General features: G+C 44.2%; 1 protein-coding gene across 1 annotated transcript in view; it reads left to right on the top strand.

Annotated features, from left to right (window-relative positions):
• Nucleotides 1-22,712, top strand: part of srrm3 (serine/arginine repetitive matrix 3) — a 74,374-nt gene that overhangs the window by 42,814 nt on the left and 8,848 nt on the right. The window contains exons 3-10 of the mRNA XM_023418375.2: nt 6,263-6,364; nt 12,806-12,907; nt 13,498-13,578; nt 14,095-14,163; nt 17,192-17,227; nt 17,494-17,544; nt 18,077-18,184; nt 18,965-19,127. Of these exons, the coding sequence (XP_023274143.1) occupies nt 6,263-6,364; nt 12,806-12,907; nt 13,498-13,578; nt 14,095-14,163; nt 17,192-17,227; nt 17,494-17,544; nt 18,077-18,184; nt 18,965-19,127 (712 nt within the window). The remainder of the gene's footprint in view (nt 1-6,262; nt 6,365-12,805; nt 12,908-13,497; nt 13,579-14,094; nt 14,164-17,191; nt 17,228-17,493; nt 17,545-18,076; nt 18,185-18,964; nt 19,128-22,712) is intronic.

The raw sequence follows: 22,712 nt of genomic DNA, 5'->3' as shown, positions 1-22,712 counted from the left end.
GGGGGGGGGGGGGGGGGGGGGGGGGGTTCGCTGTTGCCATCTGTCAATGTCCACTCATCTGCTGGGCTGGAGTGGACATAGTTGCCCCTGGTTTGACAGCGATGTAAAAGAGCCCTGATGTCTATTGGAACAGTGTAGTGGCAGGCAGCAGCTTGGCTAATGATGACAGAATGCGAGCAGAGCAGAAACCCGCACCGAGCAGCTCCACACACTCCTCAAGACCACACGGCCTCGGCTGGCAGACGGTCGCACTTGAAGGACGGTGACCACTCAGCTGAGTGTTAAAACTCTGGACGGGCTCAACTCATCTTGTTAAGCTATAATAAAAAAGAAGAATCTCATTTGCCAGCTTGGCTCAGCACAGCTCACCCTGCCTCTCCAATTTCTAATGTGCCTCTTTAAATGAGAGTGTGTGTGCATGTGTGCAGGATTAAGGGATAGAGCGGGGGGATGAAACACAGGGGTAGACAGGCAGAGCAATGCCAGGCATTAGACACAATTAAGATGGTGGCTGGAGTCTGTTTTCATTTGTTGTGGATTTAACAGAGGGGGCAGAGCTGCAACGTCACCCGCGAGCCCCCGTCCTGACTGAGGCCTCGGTGCAGGATTAGCCTGGGGGGGGGGGCGAGTTGGACGTCTGCCTCCTTCTGTAACCCTGCCAGCACGGCAGACACTCCCCTCCTTTCTTTGACACACAACCCCCCCCCCCCAAAATCCAGTCATGCTCTTCTCCAGAGATAAGACCAGGATAAATAGTCTGTCATGAGTGATGGCCTCACCCTGGGAGCCAATTAGACAGGCTCAGCAATTAAAGGAGTCTGTTCATTTAGCTATCCAAGACCTGGCAGCGTCCCCTCATTCACTGGCACATTGAGTGCTCCGCCACTGCAGGGAACATTGCCCTTTTATGTATAATAGCTGGGCCGGAGGTTACGTTCGTGGGGCCATTTATACATGACATCTGTCTGGAGGAGCGTGAGACACGAGCTGTTAGAGCGGCTCTTGGAGAAGATGGTAAAAAATGCTTAGTGTCTATGTTTCAACAACTCTGGGTACCTTATGATAACGACTTGCTGCCTTATTTTAAGCTCCAGGTCTGCTCTGCATACAAGAGTTCACACTCTATTTCATGGACATTTTTCCACGCTAATTGAACCATAATGATTGTGCATGATTCAAACTCCTGTGGCGTCTGAGCCTTTTTCCAGCTCTTTAATGAGCTCTCTGTGCAGAGCCTCGCTCAGTCTAAACTGCAGGCTCCCTTTAAAACACACGACCCACGTATACGCATCTGCACAACACACACACACACACATTAAACAGAGTGTGTGCTAACGCCTGTCTAATGCATGCATAAAACGGTGTGTGCCACCAGTGGTAAGGGCTGTTTAAATAGGCAGGAAAAGAGAAGATATTGTTGTTCCTGCTTCACCAAGCAGAAAAATTAGATGTGCAAGTTTGTATTGAAAACTAAATATCTGTTGTTTTAAAGCTCAGTAGAGAGGTGTAGCCTGCACAAGCAAGGGAAAAACCACAGGGATGTACGACTGAATTTAAATGCACAGGAGGGCAAACAAGGGCCACAGTTTAAATTCAGTCATGGCCTGGGAGCTACGATGCAGCATTGTGGCCACTGCTGCCACCATATTGCTTTAGTGACATCTGCAGTGACACTTTGAATTGCAAGAGAAATGAGTAGCCATAGGATCCCATTAAGAGAGTTGCTCTCAGAGCCTCTCAGACCAGAGAAAATAACTATCTCTGCTCTGATGGAGCTTTTCCTGCAAGCCAAAGCCCGCGTCATAAGACCATAAGCCTGTGACCTATAAGACTCAAAATTGGAGGGGAAGGCATCTCAGGAACAATGACCCATTTTACACTGCGGGGCTCCCAAGCCTATACAGAAGGTCCATGCGAGACAACAACGGCTTCAAATGCTGTTGTTACAGGAGGTCTTACAGAAGATGAGTGATCAGAAAGCGTGGCAGTGGCGGATTGTGGTGCTCCAAACACTGATGTGCTTACACTGTGGGGGAGGCGGAAAGGTCGTCTTTATATAGTGACAGAAAGGTGGTCTCTCTTTCTTTGCTTCTTTTTGCCTGGTGTGTTATCTAACCAGAAAATCTGTGAATCCAGAGAGCATCAATTGAACATCCTCTCCACATGAGTGTTGAACCACAGTGGCAGCGTCACCGAGGCTCTCGGTAAGTCTTTTTAATTCTGCCCCTGAAATAGAAATGTGGGGGTGTTCGGGTTTGCCTTTCCATGTTCCCAGCGCCATTCAATCTTACTAACTACATTGGCGTCACTCTGCCTCTGTGCTCTCTGCAGCGGGATTGATGGCTGCAGAGTTTCATAGGTGTACAGCAGCGCCTGGGGACGACTTGTGGAAAAAGGCCCTTCGGATACCAAATGCAGAGACATCCCTGGCAGTCAGGAGGAGCACACACACACACACACACACACGCCCTACACATAGGCACCTCCTCATCAAATCGATGACTATCAGCGTAAGGATGCTCTCTGGGCCAAAGCTATTCATTTTCCAGGATCATGAGTTAATGGGGGAAATCTGTGGGTGCTCGGAGCTGTCTAATTACTCCAATCAAGTTCTTTAATCGTGGTGATTTTTCATGCCTGGGGTGGTGGGGAGCCCCCTCACTCTGATCGATGTCTCCTGTCTCTCTCTGTCCAAATCACTGGGACTTTGCATGCTGTAGGCAACGGGCCTGGGCTAAATGGCTTTCATTTGGCTCCACTTGGCAGGCTCTGGCCTCGCCCCCACCTCATGCACATACACTAACACACACACACACAAATGAAAATATACAAGTGCCCTGCGCAGTTTAACATTAATTTTAATTGGAATCCAGTATTACCCGGCCCATCCCTGAGAGTGACCACTCCAATCAGCCCCTCCTCTGCACGGTGTCAGGGCAGAACAGATGGTGCGTTAGGCAGAAAGCAGCTACCTTTACAGCTGCGAGAAGTGCTAATTAAATGTGCAGAGCATAGATGTGTTGTTTTAGTCTGCTTCTCCTAATAGCTTCTGACAAATGTCCAATATGTGGCCATTTACACAGATTGATTCAAGCTCATTATGGATTTTTTCTTTCCTCACTTATTTTAAGTGCAACTCAAAAGTTCAGCCATAATGGAAGAAAGAGTTTTCAGTCTCACATCAACATGGTTTTCTTCTTCAGACTTCATTGTGTCCATAGATTTTTATGTCTGTGGGTGAACCTGCCGACCGTTCACCAGGTTCCTGCAGGTGTTCAGGTGCTGTGGGGGATTCTTGTTGAACCATATTTCTAAACCTGAGGCTCTATGTTTGAAGCAGCACCAGTGCTGTGCATACACTCTCTGACTTTGGTTAGGAAGCTAGACCCATCCAAAAGAAACAGACTTTGCTGTGCTTCCTGCTGTGAAGCTGCGCTGTTCTTCAGATTCGATCGGTTCAGTGGGAAGACAGAGAAAGAGGAGGAAAGTTAAACTGAAGGCCATGAGTCAACAGAAGCTTTAGCCCCACAAGTTGTGACCCCTATTTTCTTGCTTTAACCGCTGTGTCACCAGAGGTACCTGCAGGCGCTAACATCCTCACCATCATCAGCACAAATGTGAAGGGGAAAGCCAGACAGTCATGGCACATGTTTGGCCAGAACACATTCATTTTCACAGCCAGTATCCTCTCTGAGCCTTCTCACCCTTTTATCTATTGTACACCCTCCTTTGATCCCTAACAGACAGCTGAAAGCACGCAGGGACTGCTGGAGAGTTGTCGGAAAGCAGCCATAGGAAGCAGCTAACGTATGGTGATGGCTTCTCCGCCGTGCACGGAAAGCCCTGAATATAAAGTGTGTGCTTGTAGCCATTGTGCTGAGTTGACAGCCGCTGGGCTGAGAGAGATTGCCATACAGCAGGACCTGATGGTGCTGTCACACCGGCTGGCTTCTTCTCTGTTGGGCCATCTTTCAGGTATTACAGCTCTCCGCCACGCTAATCTCATTCTCTGCACCTTCAATGTGCTGATAGCACACAGCTCAGAATACGTGGTATCGGCTGCTGTATTTAATCTGAGAAAAAGTAAACGCTCCTCAGACTAATGTCATTTCTGTGCTGAAACGAGCCACTGGTTCATTTACAGTCCAGCTCGGAGAACTGGTCCTGCCGTGAGCTGCAGTGAAGAGATGAGTCTGTTTCAGCACTGAGTGATGGACAGCTCCTCTGTCAATGTCAGATGTTTTAATTGTGATTGAACAGGAACATTAGTTGCTTGTGGAAAAGTCTTTTGTGTACTTTTGGTCTGTCTCTGTACGCTCAGGTTCCTTAGTTCAAACTAAGAGAAATCTTAATGGTAGCGCTGGGGCTTCAAAGTCTAATACTGTCTCCTAATTCCCCGAGACAAACCTGAGGGAACTGAGGAATGTAAAGAGGACCATGAAGTTTGGGGGTTTGCAGTGGGCTACCTGTTTTTTTTTTTTAACGTCTATCTTTGTTTACATTTTGTCAAACAACACCATTAAAAGTTCTGAAGTTATATGAAACATGTTTTTTTCTGGGATCTCAAAGCAGATTCTCAAAACAGACGTTTATTCTCGATGGAGATAATGGAGACATACTGGCGACAGAGATAATGATCTCCTCAGGAAGTGTAAGTCACACTGGATCTTAGAAAATATGTTTATAATATCTGTGTGTTCAGATTTGATTAAGGACTATTTTTTGATGCAAATTGCATCAGTCGGGTGCAGAGGGGTTTTAAAGTACATGAATTGCCTCCGTGTGTCACGTCCTCCGCTGCAGCTCCAACTGTTCGGTGAGACAACACGCCCAGAGGAGCGGAGGCTGCTGGTGTCGTGTCGACGTACGAAATCACATACAGGCCTCCTCATGCTTTTACCCATGCGATGTATCACACGTGGTGTAGGTATATACTGTAGGTATCATGAATGGAAGATTATAGTTGCTCCAAAGCTTTTATTATATTCAGTAAATCTTTTGTTTTTATAGTAACTTTGACATTTTGGAAAATGTACTTACAAATTCACTTTCACTACTGCCTTGAAAGACTGATGCCGCTCTTATCTGCTCTCTAAATATGAAGCTACAGCTCTTGTTGTTGAACTCTATACACCACAGTAGATTTATTAATGGCGGAGGCTTCCAGTCGGTCTAACTCTGTCATCTGGCTCTTGGCCACGCTTTCACAGCTTTATTAATTCTCTGGCTTTTCCTCTCCCTCCTCTCTGCCTTCATGTTTCTCTGCCTCTGTAGCTCATTACAGCTCATTACCAGCGCCAGAGCGGAACGTGGAGCTGGTGTGAGATGGTATGAATACACCAGGAGATCAGCTCGGTGTACAAGTGCATTTAAAGGGCCGTGTACTTTCACAGAGCTGCACAGCTACCCTCTGAGTATTTGTAGTATGGGAAAAGAACAGAATCGACTTCATTCCCTCTGCTGTGATTGCTCAGACAGGCTGTTTGAATTATTGCTGTGTCCCTGCAGAGCTGTCACCGCGTTTCCAGCGGCAGGTCTGCGGACAGAGGCTGCGGTGTTGCTCACAAACAGGGAGGAGAAGTAAGATCACAATGAATGAAAGTATAACTGATCATTGTGATTCTCTCCTGCTGCACCCACAATACGCCTGGAATGAAAACAGCCTGAATTTTAATCAATTAGCAAATATGAATACAAATCTATAATGTGGCACTGACAGTAATTTCTCGTGCGCCACTGCAGCAGTATTCTGTGTGTGTCAGCTTGTTGAGAGCTCCTCTGCCCCTCAGGTCCTCTCAGCTCAGCGAGTTATACAGCGCTTACCCGCAGAATAAAACATGACATGCAGCCCAAGCCTGAACGAGTAACCGGCCCGGGTCAGGAGAGGCTGACAGTGAGTCATCAGAATATACATCATTCGGCTGAGTGTAATGTTTGGTCAGGACACGGTTGGAGACAGTCTTTGACATTTTGCTCAGACTCTGTGTGATAGCAGGGGGGGAGGACACGGCTGCTACAAGAGCGACCGGCAGTTATGACTGACGACAATTAGCTTCACAGGTTCCCCCTCTGCATCCAGGACTGTCCTGAGAAGCTGCTGCTTTAATTTGCTGGTTCTTCATAGGCCTTCACACAGTCTGCGGTTAACGCTGAGAAGAGTTCACTTCAGCCCTGTCTGCTCGCTGCTGAAGCGAGTCGTCAAAGCTGCAAATGAGTGTCCGTGTTCCTTCGCTAACTGTTATGTCTTCATGTCCGTCCTCAGGTACACAGAAGAGGAGATCCGACAGAAAGTGAGCACATTCAGACAAATGCTGATGGACAAAGAGGGCGTTATCACCAGAGAAGGCTCACACACACAACCAGTGTAAGTCACCGTGCGTCAGGTTTAATGTCTGTGATGTGTCTGTTCGTATCTACTATAACTATCTGTTTATGTCACAATATGTGTACCTGTAGTGCAGCGGTGGAAGATGTACTCACATGTTTTACTGAAGTAGAAGTAGCAATATCAAGCTGCAGAAATTCAAAATTTTACTTTAAGTACAAAAATATTTGCATCAATTTTTCCGAAATTACCAAAAGTAAAAGTGCTGATTAGGCAGAAAGGTCCAGCTCAGAATAATGTTTGTTACTGGACTTACAACTGGTAAAGCTCAGGCTTATTTCAACCCCTTTATATACTGCTGGGGATCTTGTTAAGAAAATGATATCGTAGCCTGTTATAGTACATCACAATTTGTTTGATGATTGATTTTGTGTCATTAATTTGCAGATTGACTGTTAATCAAATTTATTACGTAAATATAGTGGAGTAAAATGTACAATATATTCCCTAGTATAAGATATAAAGTAGCAGGAAAAGGAAATACTCAGGTAGAGTTCAAGTGCCTCAAAACTGAGTAAATGTATTTACTATCCACCACTGGTATTCAAATTTATACCGTGTATAGGGGTTTTAAATTGTCTAATCTGCCTCACTTTCTGCACTGAATTGTTTTTACTCCATTTATTCTCCTCATGTTTATGTCTATAAGCTCTCAACAACATAACCATGTACCTGGATCAGCTAAATAATTAAACATGGTTTGTATTTCAGTCCCACCTTCACACAACAGTAAGAAGTGAGTCTAAATAAAAGCTGCGTAAGTGTGAAAGGTGCCGGTGGAAAACAGAGCAGAGGCTCAGTGTTAAAAGTCAGAAATGATTGGAAGTAAAGTTTGTTTGAAGTGTCAGTGCACTTCAGAGAAGGTCCCAAACTTCAGCTTGTCAGTTTCCAGTCTGCTGTCAAGGTGCCGGAGTTTAATGGGATCTCGAGGTAAAAAATAACACCTCGGAAACATCCGTCAAGCTTCATCCTGCGCTGCACAGCCAATGGTTAAGAAGGAAAAGTGAAGCTGTATTTCACATCTTTTCAGGGGACATTATCTGTGCAAATCCAAATAATGTATTTATATTCATTTTACACCCCCAGTGTGCATGCACAGTTATTCACCTCCCTCTCCTTATTTTACCACATTCTGTTCAGCAAATTTATGAAGGAACCCAAAGCCTTTTGTGTTGTATCTATTAATTACAAGATGATTACAAAAGCTTTGTAACAAATAAATCTGATCAAATTAGACAGCAATAAATAACAAATGCAAAGAGAAATTGATTTTGATGGAAGTTATGAGAAATGACCTGCCAGTCTAATGACGTCTTCAGGCCGTCAGTTACAAAGAATACGGACCCTAATTGCAAAGGTGCAATGAATTTTAATTTGAATCCTTTTGACTGGTAATGCCTCGTTCTGAATAAACAGGGAGTGCTTGAACCCCAGTGGTTTAAAAATAATCAGCAGCATTTTAAAGTTTATTCCAAACTCTGCTGGAGGCCAATGAGGTGAAGATTGGCAGGATAATTGTCAATTTGTGTAGCATTAAGCCACAGTGTAGCTATGAGCATGAGGTGGGAGGAAAGACGCCTCATCTGAGGCAAACACAGATGGAATCAAAGGAATCAACATGAATGAATGAGTGTACAGAAACACACACACAAACACACACACACACACACAGTGAAAAACATGAGAAACAGCAACAGCAGGAAGTGGGTGTGGTGGCACTCCTGAGTCAGTCCATCGTACTGTACGTGTGAATGACTGAGAGCGGCCGTATGGCGGTGGCAACATGACCCGCCGTCTGTGAACTAATGACTGGTAATGACGCTGATGCTTCCTGTCTCACAGACAGGACTAATGAGTCTCCCTCCTCTGCACCTCAGCTGGTGTCTGACATTAAACTAGAACACGCTGGAGGAGGGAGCTGCAGACGACAGTCATGTACAGTGGGATGAATGTAAAAAACAATCATGGCCCAGAGAAAGCAAACTACAAAGATACAGCAAGTTTCGTTTGTTTTGCTTTTCGCATGATTCACCCTGAAGGGCACTTCTGAGTCAGGTCAATTTAGGATTTTCAGAACTTGCCTCAAATTCTGCAACTTTCCCTCAGCAGAAAGACCTTGATGTGGAAAATTGAAGAAGGTTGTAATTTGCAGGCTTGTTATCCCTCCACTTCTCCACATCGTCTATACTCTCTCTCTCTCTCTCTCTCACACACACACACACACACACACACAGACATGAATGAACTGAACTTCAGACTCCTCTGAAGTAATCTACAGTGACTCCCTCTGCTCCACATTGTGACTTTTTGAAGTGAACTTTCTAAATCTGTAGCATTATAGCAAGTATGTCTTACTGTATGTCCCCCTGCTCAAAACTGCACTCTGGGCCCCAGCTGAACCCCCCCCCCCCCCCCCCCCCCGATACTTGGATCAGCAATCCCCAGCATTAATAGGTAATACATCAGCGGACCCGTCACTTAATGTGGGTTTATGAGGCCTTCAGTCACGGTGGTAAACAGGCAGCGCTGATTTCTGGCTCGTCTGTGTCACAGCACTCTCTGTCTTTTATCTCTTTCCATGCCAAAACAGATATACATCAACACAGAGCTATATAAATGTCGATATAGTCATATGGATTTGCAGATTTGCTCCGTCCCGCTCTGAAATGTACTGTTGCCTTCAGTGTGTTTGAGTTTTGCTCAGCTGGGAGATTTTATTGCGAATGCCATCTTGTCCACAGGGACTGGGACTATTGACAGGCTAGGCCCCTCAGCTGTAGCTTAATACTCTTATACACTAGTAGTAAACAGCTACCTCATAACTCTGTTTACCAATATCCCGCATTGATTTCCTGCAGAATGGATGGGAACGCGAGCGAGAGAAGGAATGCAGTGTGTAAAGCCTATCGGAGCTTTGCAGGCTTACACACCAAGGCTGTCCGATCAGAGCGGGATCAATGGAGAATCTGACGCTGGGCTTCACATAGCCGTTCAATATCTGATGAGAAGCCTGCGAGCAGGTTTCTTCATTAAGAAACAGAAATATATTTCATTTTGATAGAAATGACTGTAATGCAGATATCTAATCTAGGTGCATACAGAGCATCAAGTTCTTTCCCCAATGATCACAGAATCGATCAGCTCAGCTTAAACTCCCAGCCCAGTCCATCCTTCATCTTAATATGACCACCATAAAGCAGCGACTAGGTCTGCCCCCACCCTCATCCTGAGGAGTAATCAATCCGACCTCCACCCACCTCCCCCCAGAATAACAAACCATAACTCTCTACAGCAATAGAAATATATCCAAGCCTTCAGTGGCAGAGTGGCTGTCTGAGTTGGGATATGAAGGAGCTGCACCACTTTGTGCTGCAGCCCTGAGGAGGGCCCTGGCCACAGTCCATCACTGCCAGGTCCCACGGACAGCGGCTGAATTAGAGAGCGTCCTGCCTCACCGGGGCACCGTTAAAGACAGGGACACTCACTCATCTGCCTAACAGGGACGCCGTCTTGATCAGGACCAGACTGGACAGATGTCTCCGGCATGTTGAAGCATAGCATCAATGAAGAGATTACAGACAGGAAGGGGAATTAGTTGATTTATCACTAATGACTAAGCATGGGAACCACTAGATAGTTTCAATTGTTGTTAATTGCTCTTTTTGGCAGTGTGCTTCATTCCCAGCCTGCAGGGACACTAGTGTCGGGCAAAAGGCTGAACGGCTGTGAAATTAACCTTTTTGTTTTCTAAAAGGCCAAATTGAGATTGTAAATGTTAATTCAATAAGTATTGCAAATGTAAAGGTCTCACCCTCTTAGAAGCGGTCAAAAATAAAAAATACATTCAAAAAACATCATGTGAAAGCCAACAGTGACATTTTACACATTTATATCAGTGTAGAAGAAAGCACATTATCACAGAGGTGGTCATATGTTTTTCAAATGAATGGCAGTCTAATAACACACATTAGAAATGCAGTGTAAAATGCTGCATCATTAACACACTCTACTTCTTCTACATCGCATGTAGCTTTTGTTGATAGAGACCTTTTCCTAAGTGATAAATAAATATTGTGCCTGCGGCATCACTACAAAGAACACTGTCCTGTACGGCCATATTTAATATTAATCTGACATCTTATTAGAGGAATATTGAAAAATGCAAAATATATAAATAGAGCAAGTGGCAGAGGAGTTTGAAGTATTTTTTACAGCCCTGAGTCGTGTCTGCAGGGTGGCCTGTGTGAAGCCTGAGAGGCAAAGTCCAAACGATAGTGTTTAAAGAGAATTTAGTGAGAACTGAAATTGAAAAAGTGAGACGTGATGCGGGGGGGGGGGGGGGGGGGGGGGGTATTGGATTATTTACTGCAGAGCATTGTGTGTGTCTCCTTCCTCTCAGCACAGTATTCAAAAGTTAGATGCTCTCCGTTTTATAGTGATAAAATGAGCTCAGTGAACTTGCAGTGTACCCTTTATCTGAAATGCCATCTACTCAATATTCACTCATAGGCAGTTTCTAACTTAATGAGTTTTTTACTTGTTAAAACTGAACTCCCACTTTCTCCTCTCTGAATTGTTTTTGTTGCTCAAGTTTTCAAATTTCCATGATTTGTGTAGTGCAAGTTTATTCATTAGAGTGAGTGTTGCAGTGTGTGTGTGTGTGTGTGTGTGTGTGTGTGTGTGTGTGTGTGTGTGTGTGTGTGTGTGTGTGTGTGGAGCTCACTCAAACACTGCATGTGTGCAGAGAGGGCTGTCAGGTTGTTGTGAGGTTATTTTGCTGGTACTTGGCTTCCCTGCTGTGCCCAGTGGTGCTCAGCCAATTAAAGGCTCTGTTTCCTCATCTCCTCCTAACAAACCGTCAGACCTGTTCCCTGCTCAAGGCCGCTCCGCTCTGTCCTTCCATATACTTTACACCATTTATTTTGTCACCCCTCCTCTCTCTCCTGATCTAATGTTAAATTCGTTCTGATAGCGTTTCCCATATGTGTTTCATCTCCTTCCTCCAGATGCACTCTCCTTTGCTTTGCTAACTTGTTTTCGTGCAGCACTTCAGCCTCTTCATCTCATTACTCCTGCCTGTTTTTATCTCTCTCTAACTAATTGAGGCTGCATGGGTAGTCATCGAGGTTATGACTGTGTCATCATCACTCTAATCCAAATAACCTCCACACAGATTTCTCTATGCTTCATATTTTTTAAAAATTGCCAGAAAGCCCAGAGTACGACCTGCTGAGATTGTAACGGTACTGGGACGTGTCGGGTTCAGAGAGCTGGGACCACAGGAGGTAAAAAGTCAGTGCGATGTGGGTTTTTTTTATGGTTTTCTAAGCCGGCGAGGTCAGATTTTGTGGCTCAGAGGAGGCCACATGAGAGGGAAGGGGGCAGTGGGGCAGGGAGGATTAGGTAGGATGCTATATACAATACAGTATGTGTGAAAAACAAGATATGAAACCCACAAGCTGAGTTGTCAGTGTGAGAAATGATGATATTCTCACATGGCTGTGGTGAGGGAAGATTACACACTGCAGTCACAACAAAGTTTAGTGTGTGAGTGATGAATAAAGAAACTGGTCAGTCTCCGTTGTCTTAAATGAATCACACATTAGACACAGCAGAGAATCTACTGAAGTCCCCCCCACACACACACACACACACACACACCACACACACACACACACCAGCCTCTTCTACCAAACTGCAATGAGGACAAGGTCATAGTTGCCTTTTCTCTGAATAACAAATTCCAGTAAGAACCGTTTACAAAACGCATCTCAGAGACACTACAACCCTCTCAAGTGGACAGTGTGACATCAGAGGTTACACTTACCCTCATGAGTTATTACTGTGAGTTCAATTGAACTGACTTTCTATCCAGCACCATTATCAGGTCAAAATTTTCATTTGTCCAATACTTCAAATGAATCACATTCCCATCAGCCTCAGCTGTTCGTGATTAGTGCTAATTAGCAACTCTTAGCATTAAAGCTGAAACACTGAATCCATCCAGTTAGATACATCGACCAATATCAGCGTATTGTAGATACAGTGTTTTGGATCAGGACGAACACAGTAACAAGAAATTGCTACACAGAAATGTGTAATCAGGTCATTTAGAAACTGTCACCGTATGTTAGCATACGATACAATGATTAACTTCAAACATTCAGCCTTGGTCAGGCTTCGGTTAGCGAGCTAACATACTAAACTAACACCTGCTAAACATCAGCATGTTAGCGTGGTCACTGTGAGTATGCTAGCATGCTGTCATCAACGTTTAGCTCAAAGTACCACTACAACCTCAGTGAGCTGCCAGCATGGCTCTGGACTCTTGATGATGACGATGATGATGCTGACGCTGATGATGATATGGAAACCGTGGTTCTTGATGGTCTTCATGATCCTCAACTCTTGTGTTTTCAGGATCAACCACCTGCACTACCCGCCTGACGAGTATGAACAGAACCCTGAGTTGGCTGGTTATGAAGATGGAGACTATGACCAAGATTACCACAGTGACAACAGGTAAATCACATGCTCAAACACACACACACACACACACACACACACACACACACACTGTTGACCAGCTCTCACCCCTCAAATGATGAATTAAATCAGCCATCTGTTATCTCCTTCACATGGCCTCTGGGTGTTTCCTTTGATAATACCCATGAACATACAACTGATATCAGGGCAAAAGTGCTCTTCAATCTACTGGCAAAGCTGATGCCCAGTAACAGCGTGCACCCAGAAAAAACAAACAATAAACAGCCATTATTATTTATGTAAAGCCGTAATGCAGATGGTCATTTAGATCATGTTTTCTGCTTGTGTCACTTTGCCGACAAGACTAAGTGTAATTTCCTTGAAGCAATTTCCTGTTTCCATTGTGAGATGTATTGAATGAATATTGTGTGTTATGGCAGAATGAACTGTGGAAATGAGAAAATACACACTTATCGTCTTGTTATTGGCACTGTAGCAAATAACTATAATCAGAAATTTATTCCTTTTGAAAATGATTATTATAACAATCACTTGTAAATTATTTCTGCCTTTCTCGCTCTCCATCTCGATCGCCCTCTCCTTCTGTCTTTATGTGGCCAATTCAGAGTGAAGAGGAAATCAAGCAGCTCTCCATCCCCGCGTCCAAAGAAAAGGAAGAAGAAGAAATCCGGCCGCCGAAGGAGTCGGTGAGTGGAAACAGCTTCTACTGATGAAGTCGTTCGATTTTTCTTTTTTTCTTTTTTTTATCTCTCAGCCTCGTTGACAGAGTAATTACACTGTGGTTTTGTGAAACGGAATTCCAATTATTTTCCTGTGAATATTGCAAACGAGCCATCAGATTCTGCAGTTGTGTGTGTGTGTGTGTGTGGGGGGGGGGGTCTGTAGTGAGTGATTAGCAAAGCATAGTCTCGTCTTCCATTTTCTCTTGACAAGGTCAGCAAAAGGAGAGGGAGAGAGTGTGAAGGAGGAAGTAGACTGGTGGTGAAGAGAAGAAAGAATAAGTGGGGAAGGGCAGAAGGATGAATAGAGCTGGGCACAAAGAGAGCCAGCTGAGCTACTGTAGGATGACACCTGCGCTCACCCCTCTGAGGTGTAATGTAATGTAGCACGATGACAAGTGAAAGGCCAGGATTTAACTGCAATCTGAGGCTCATTTTACAGTCATTGCATGCAAAAGATGTCCTCCCTCTCTCCATCAATAGGTTTGGCAGCTCCTCGCCCACTCGCAGAGAGAAGAAGAAAAAGAGTGGGAAGAAACACAAGCGAGACAGGTGAGTGTGTACATAACATGTGTGAGCTTCATCAGTGATGTGTCATCCCAAGAAAGACTCTGACTTTTCAAAGGTTTGTCAACAGCTGCCATCACAGTGATGGGTGATCAGAGATGTAGTCACACCTTTGATGTTTCACTTACTGGAAATAAAAGTGAATAAAGTAAATAGCTGCTCACTGGGGAATATTCAGAAATTACAGAGTGTTTCATATGTTTTTCTGTTGGTTACATTTTTCTCTTGTATCTGTTGCCTCTTTGTTCAATAGTTCAACAATTATTGTGTAGGAAGGAAGGAAGGAAAGTAGGAGGAAAGGAATGGATGAAGAAAGGAAGGAAGGGAGGAAGAAAGAAAGGGAGGACAAAGGGAAGAACAAGGAAAGGGAAGAGGAAAAGGAAGAGAGGAAGAAAAGGAAAAAGTAAAAAAAACTAAGGAAGAATAAAAGGAAGAAAAAGGACGGGAAGAAAGAAAGAAAGAAAGAAAGAAAAAGAAAGAAAGAAGGAAATTTGGAGGGTAAAGGGAAAAGAAGGAAGAAAGGAAAGGAGTTAAAGAAAAACTAGAGGGAAGGGAAGAAAGAAAAAATTCAAGGAATAGAGGATGCAAAAGAGAGACAAGAAGAAAAAGTAATAGAAGGAAAGGAAGAAAGACTGAATTCAAGGAAGAGAATGAAAGGGAAGGGAGGAAGAGGGAGAAAGAGAGGCCTCCAGGAAGAGAACAATGAAAGAATTAAAGACAGAAGTAAAAGAGAAGAAAGAATAGAAGGAAGGAAGGAAGGAAGGAAGGTAGGCAGGCAGGCAGGCAGGAAGGAAGGAAGGAAGGAAGGAAGGAAGGAAGGAAGGAAGGAAGGAAGGAAGGAAGGAAGGAAGGAAGGTAGGCAGGCAGGCAGGAAGGAAGGAAGGAAGGAAGGAAGGAAGGTAGGCAGGCAGGCAGGAAGGAAGGAAGGAAGGAAGGAAGGAAGGAAGGAAGGAAGGTAGGTAGGCAGGCAGGCAGGAAGGAAGGAAGGCTTTGCAACTGGGTTGCAAAGACACTAAGAAGAAAGATAGAAGGGAGGAAGAGATGGGAAAAGAGCACGAGCTCATCAGCAGGTACCTGTGCAGTGCCTCTGGATATCATAATGACAATAAACAATGGTAGAGTGCCCTCCTCCCCCAGTTCCTCTCGTCCTCCGCCTGACTCGGGGGGAGCGGGGCTAAATGTGTTGCTCTAATAACCCAGCCTGGATGGGGGGGGGGGGGCACAATAAGAAGAAACAAGAAAAATGAGCCTCTCACCAAATTGCTGAGCATCACTGCACTGCCCCGCTCCTGTTTCCCACCTCTCATCCATCCACACACATCCCAGTCCCCCTCACCCTCTCCCCTCACCCCCCCCACACCTCCCTCCCAGCCTCACACCAAAGCTACTCTGCATTGCAGGTACTGTTTTTATATGAATAATGTATAGATGAGGCAGGGGGGTGAGCAGCATGCAGGGTTCCTCCCCCAGAGACGGACTCCTTTGATGCTCTTTTTTAAGGTGCACTTTAGGGGGGCGGGATTAAATTCATATGGCTGCTTGTTTGTAATGTACTGCTCACTGTAAAATAATAGCTCCAGGTTGGGCTCCCCCTTTTCATGCATATTTCTCTCACATCTTCCGTCCATGTCTTCGTGTAAGAGGGAAGGGCGAGGGATTTAGCTATGACCAGAGTGTGTGAGAGAGGAGAAGAGTAATGAGCCCTCCAAAATGTCACCTCATATTCAGTGGTCCCCAGATGACTCCCTCCAGTGGGGACACACGAGCTGCTACTGGGGCCACAGCTCTGAGTCACATATCAGCCACATACATTACTGTGACAGCTTTATTACTCCCCTTTCAGTGAATCAACACACTTTGTTGCCGCCGCTCCCTCCCACTCCATGCTGCATGCTGTAGGTGTGTAAAACAGCAGGGGAGATGAAGGGCTCTTCAGGAAAATAGCAACAACTCTCACAGACCGGTCTGACTAATCACCATGGAAACTGCAACGAGGGTGAAAGCGATATGGAGGTGATGTGTCAGTTGCCGAGGACTGAGGAATGGCCGGCCTCCCAATCATTATACTCAATACATGGTTAAAGGGAGAACTGCCACAGAAGCTCTGAGTTTCTTATTCCAGCTTTTTTTCGCAGGGAGCAGCAGCAGCTTCTGCAGCCAGAAGTAATAATAATAAAAATAATAAGTGTGACATCCTGCACCTGTAGAATAACAACTGGAAAAGCGTGCCGTGAGAGCCCCCCCTGGAGACATCTCTGCACATATAGATGTATGCATGCGATTCAGACTGGCTAACGCAGGGAGGGGGGCTCACATGTGCATCGACAAAACTGCAGAAACACATGCTGAAATATTCCATGTATTAGATGCCAAATAACCTGCATCATCCCTCTGCTGCTACAGAATCTTGAACATGCTTATATTATGTGATTCACACTGTGTGTGTCTGTGTCTGTGTTTGTAATATTAATAGCACTGCTCACATTAATTTGTTATATTTTTTGTCATCAAATATACACAGAAGTCGAATTGACCCCGTCCAGAATATGAGATATTATCTGTTTCTTCAGTGTAAAAATACTGACGCCAAATGAAGCTCAGCTGCATGGGAAGCTTAGACACAGCAGCTTCATGTAGTCTCAATATTCTTTAGGGTGAATTTGAAAATATGACAATAAAAATATGGTATGAAAAAAACGTGGCGCACAGATTGATGACAGCACAGATTAGATTTTGGGATCAGCCTCCAGCGACAACCTTGGATGTCCTAGAAACTATTCCAAGGAGCAGGTTTAGTAATTACCCAGAACCACCATCAAATGTGGAACATGGACTGATGTAAATGTGTCATTTCTGGGTAAAAGGTAAACCTGGACAAGTTATCCAGATTACTCAGTCAACCTGCTTCTTCGCCCAGCCGCTGGTCGACGGTTGCAGTATATGTATATGAATGATTCATGTAGCCGTCACGTCATCATCGTTATAATGATTGCGGCTTTTTTTGTTTTTGTAGATCTGCATCTGGCTCCAGGAAAAAGAGAAGATACAGGTGTGTATGAAAGACGAGAACACTGCAGCATAACAAGATCAGAGCTGTTAACAGCGTTGTTCATGACAGTGCAGCAAAGCCAGTGCTGCAAATTAGTTCTCTCATGTAAGGTGTGTGTTATTTTCCTTTCTGCCTGTTTTCACTGTTGACTTTTTGGGCAAAAATCCATATGGGGGAGCAGAACAGTGAGTTGTGTTTTTACAAAGGGAATCTTCACTGCTTTAATGTGCACAGCTTCATTATCTTACACATGACGTCTGTTTCAGATCGGGCAGCCCAAAGAACAAACACAAAGACAAGAATAAACAGAAAAAGAGGTGAGACGCTCACAGAATCCCTCTTATACAATTTACATGTTAATGCTGAGCGCACTGAAACCTGCAGCGTATGTAGCCTCACATTGATTATCTGATGATGATATTTTCAGCACAGTTTGTCCTCTGCACACAGTAAAACAAACAGTGACCAATCATCTCAGCCCCCAACAACCACCACTGAATCACATTCAGTCCCTCATAAATTTATATTGGTATTTTACACTCATTATCTCAGACTCACACAGAATGTTAGTAAGCATACAGCACCGAGTGCATCTCCTGAGTTCAACACAACATCAGCGCCACACCCGTCTTAATTAGATATATATTGACAGTGTCTGGCTGTGCATGAACTGTTTTACATACCGCTGGATTGACCACTGAGCTCGCTGTGGCATGTGTGTTTCCCTGTGATATATGCATACATACATACACATGGCTTTGTGTATGTATATGTATGCATGCGTGTGTGTGGTGTGTGTGTGTGTGTGTGTGTGCGTGATGTGTTCGTCCATTTGTTGTCATCCATCAGGTCCCCCGGTGAGACCCCAGGTAGGAGTTCACAGCGTCAAGGCAGCTGCTGCAGCTCCCGCAGCGCCTCCCTGTCCTCCACCCGGAGCACCTCCAAATCTCCCGCCAGGTAGACTCCTCCTCACACACGCATTCACACATACGCCTCGTTTGCTCACACACTACTACTGAGTGTCCAGCGGTTGCCCTGGTGACTGTCAGTCCCTCTCTCTCTCGTTTACTCTCGGCCCCCTGAGAATAGAGTAGGATACAGCATGTCTTATGATAACCCCCCTTTAGATGAATGTGATGTCTCACTCTGCACCTCTGTAGAGTTTGGTCTTTTAAAAAGCAGAATATACTGTTTGTTCAAGTGAAGTGAAATGTCCAGTGTCATGTTTCTGATGCTAGGGCAAATCAGTTTGTAAAGGGGCAGTTAGTAAGACCTCTACTCTTCTGTGCCAGTGACAGAGCAGAGTATTATTTTCTGAGGGGAATGTACAGCTGAAACATAATTCATGAATCAATTAGTTGATCAACAGAAACTATTCTGATAATCAATTGCTCGTTTGAGACATTTTCTTTTAGCAAAGTGTAAAACATTTCTTGCGGTTCCCAGTCGTAAAGATTTGCTGATTTTCTCCGTTTGTTATTGTTGTAAAAGGAATATCTTTGGGTTTTGGACTGTTGGTCGTCACCTTGGAGGTTAGCTTTTATTCTTTCTGAATAACAAGAAGAAGAAGAAGAAGAAAATATTAAAAGTTTGGGAGCAGGAATAAAACTGAAGGATTTCTTCTTTTATTTTCAAATACAAAATGTCACTGTGAGCACTCTTCTGACAGTAAAGTCACGTTGTTCCTCAGGGAGTGGGCTGGCTGTGCTTTACCACTCGTGTTGCTGTGTCTTCCAGACTGAACTCCAAGCACAAGACGGACGGACATAAGGCGTCCGGCACCTCGCTGTCCCCGGGCCCCAACAGTCCCGCCACGTGGCACAACGGGGACCCCACCCAGCGAAGCCGCAACGGCAAGGCCAGCAGACTCAACCACGTCGAGGGCGAGAAAGGGCACGATGTATGTAATCTCCTCTATTTTGCTCCCACCCCCCCCCCCCACCCCCCCCACTCCAACGGTATCTACCACAGTCTTTACAGATGAGTTTTATCTTGCTCTTTTGTGTTGGTTGACATGAATTATCATCTTCTTTGATACTGAAAGATTTTTTTTGTTCTTTTACCAGTTCTTCCAGGACAGTTTTTATTATTAATATTATTATTTTTGACGTATAAAAGACACTTCTGTCCTGTGTAAAAGTTGCCGCTCCTGCTGCTTTGTTTCTGGCTCTCTTTGACTCCTCTGCCATCTTGTTTTTTGTTTGTTCTTGTTGTTCCCCGGTAACGGAGGGAGGGAGCAAAGACATCTTCTGAGTCAGAGCACAGCATTAGCATACAGCACCACGGATGGAAATATGAGCCACACTGGCACACACTGTTTCCAAATGAATGAGCAAAAAGATTGTTGTTTCTTCCAAGCGGGTGCCTGCTACGGCAAAAGACAAATAAAAAAACAAGTTGAGTGAGGCGTAGGTACGTCTGCCTCAAACACCCCCCCCCCCCCCCCCAAAGGTCCATGTCCATGAAGAAATATCAAAGGAAACGTGTCTATTAGGAATAAAAAAATTTGCAGATAAAGTCTTAATTAACCAATGTTGAAGCGATCAGACGTCTGATGGTGCTTTGTGATAACAATTTGCAATTCCTCCTTGAACTGACTAATCCAATTACTTAATGGAAAGTCTTGATCCAAGTATGTCTAAATGAACTATAATAAAATATAGCTACAGTGCAGCTCACCATAGGTATCAGCTGTTTCTGCCGGGGAGTATGGGAGATTTAAAATGCCTAAATAAAAAAATAAAAAATCTAAACTAAGAAACTGAAATACAGAATCATAATGTATTTCATCTTATGTATGCATTTACTGTCATAATCAAATGAGAAATATAACCTTAGCTTTTTGTCTTAAACTGAATTGTAATCACAGTGAAATGAAAGTTATCACCGTCATTAGTTTTCACGAGACACATCATGCAGATCTGTCTTTATTTAAACTTGAAGGTCACTGAGGTTAAAGCCCTCATTTACAACGATATCAAGTTCATAAAAATACCAGTTAAAAAAAGGACATAAAATTAAATGAAATACAATTAAGAAATAATGTAATGACAAGAATCAATTAAAACAGGTGCAAATAGAAGTGTAGAGGCCAAAGATAAATGAGGCTTTGTAGTGAGTTTCAGGTGGATGGTGCAAAAAAGAGAAGAATGAAAAACAATCAACTGTCCAATCACAGCTTAGGAGTGGAACATTAAAACTGCTTCCTGCGGGCTAACACTACCGCTGACTCTACATCTTGTTACCTCGGTCACTGAGAAAGTCTCAAAGCTGCTTAAAGGTCGATCCGAAATGTAGCTAAATATAAAGTCAATAGTAAAAGCTCAACAACTGTGCTTTTAATTTCAGTACATTTTAACTATGACACTGTTAATGCAAACAAAAAAAACACAACAAAGTGTATTGTGTTTTCTTTGATGTTTTTATTTCAGCATTATAAATCTCCCATAGATGGACCCATTGTACTGAATGGGTTGCAACTTTATTTTATCATTATTTAAAAAAAAACTAAACAAGCAACCAGCACCACACACGCTTCACGGTACGATCATAAAGCCTACAGTTTTATAGATTGTTCTTGAACTGCTCCTCGTTTGTTTCTTTTAGTCTCTAAAAGACGCCATGATGCGTTTCACATGACCTGCTGCTGTTCTGAAAACAACCTTGCTCTGCCGTACTGTAAATGCATCATTACAGCTACAGTAGGATGACAGCCATTATGTTGGAATAAAACAAGCCATCATTTAGACAAAGGGAGCACTCGAGAAACAAACGTCTTCTGATGAACAAGCATCTGAATGGGCTGCAAACATCCTGCAAACACTTCCTCCAGAGAACTGATGTCTCCTATTTTCCACTCCAGCTTGCATGTGTCTGAGGTCTCATCTGATCTCTCTCTCTCTCTTTTCTCTGTCATTACTGTTTCTTTTTTTTCCTTATCAATATAAGTGGTATTTACCCATGAATAAATGCCCAAATCTTTCTGTCTCATTTATATAAAAAGCACTCAATTGCTTTGGAACTGGACCAAGTAGGTTAACTGGGTACGTGAAATAGTTTCTTTTTGTCAATACAGTTGTCTTTCTTCTCAAGCACATGCTCTGCTCAGTGATAGATCCTCTTCTCCTCCAGACGTCCAACAGCTCCTGCCAAAAGCACCAGGGGTTAAACACATGCTCCTCTCTACTGCTTTACTTTACCATGTCGATGTGCATGTTGCCCCTAGGTGGCAGTATCTCTTCTGTCCCTGACGTTCTGTTTCCAGTTTATCTGTCCAGGCCAGTGGGGAATGGCAAGGGATGTCTGCTAGATCATGTTTTTCTTTTTAGCCCTTCAGGTGGGATGTAGTGAAAGAGGACGTTTAATTGGCTCGCATTTTTTAAACAGCATCTTTGTAGCATAAGGTGATGCTGCCCCACACTCTTGTTAATCTCCACCAAAGGCTAAAATATGTCATACTAATCCTCAAACTGGAGTCTTTGCACAGGAGGATGGTCAAGTGTGACAGATCCTGGATCTAACTGAAGTCTGATTTTACTGCAGCAGTTGTGTGGTTTAGCAAATGTTCTGTATAGCAGCTCTGGTTCTCTATCCATCAGCTCAGTTTGTGTTCCTGTAGTCGTCCCCTAGCCCTGTTTGGGACTGTCTCACCCACTGCAGGGGAGACAGTCCTGGATGCTTCGCCACAGAGAAGCTCAGGGAAGCAGCTTTGCACTTCTCTTTATCGGAGGTGGGAAAGTTGAGCCGACGTGTATTCGCCTAACCGACCACGTGGTGCCAGGTCAGGCCATAAAAGAACTAGTTTGTGCGATGTGTTGTTTTTACTCTACACAGTTTGTATAATGAAAAAGAACAGACTGTCTGATTTGGCAAATACAGGTGTGTTTAACAACCCCATCTCTGACGAAGAGCAGCGCACACACACTTTCCTCAGCTTGTTTGGAAGCATCCGAGACTGTCTCCCACGCAGTTGTTGAGATAGTCCCAAACAGGGCCAGTCATCCTCGTGCTCATTAGTAAAAGATTTATTCAAACACTTGAAACACAAGCACACGGACTCTTGAAACTAACTAGGACAACTCACACCTTTGTTAACATGATTGTTATTTTAAAGGGACCCAAGCCATTTTGAATGGTAGCTCCCTCTTCACTTTAAGAGTTTAAACAGCAGATTGGACAAAGCTCCACAAGGCTCCCTCTCACCGTACCTGTGTTTATCCTGATATATAAATGAAAAAGAAGTGCTGCTGCTGAAGAAGACCCAGGCCAAAATGTGACTGGGGTCCCTTTCAAATGTGCTTACTTTCTTAGTTGTCCATCTTAGCAGTGACTGCCCCCTCCAACACTCTTCTACCCCCGTCTCCTCCTCTCCTACCTGTTCATCTGTGTCCTGTGTGACTCACGTCTCACTCTTGTTGTCCTGGCATTTTTCTTCCCACTTATCTTTCATATCTGCCAGCTCTGCATGCCCCCTCCCTCCCTCCCC

The sequence above is a fragment of the Seriola lalandi genome, unplaced genomic scaffold (assembly GCF_002814215.2).
Source record: "Seriola lalandi dorsalis isolate HSWRI2012SDOR001 ecotype SW California unplaced genomic scaffold, Sedor1 jcf7180002054581, whole genome shotgun sequence".
NCBI lineage: Eukaryota > Metazoa > Chordata > Actinopteri > Carangiformes > Carangidae > Seriola > Seriola lalandi.
This window is presented reverse-complemented; position numbering and strand designations above follow the sequence as displayed.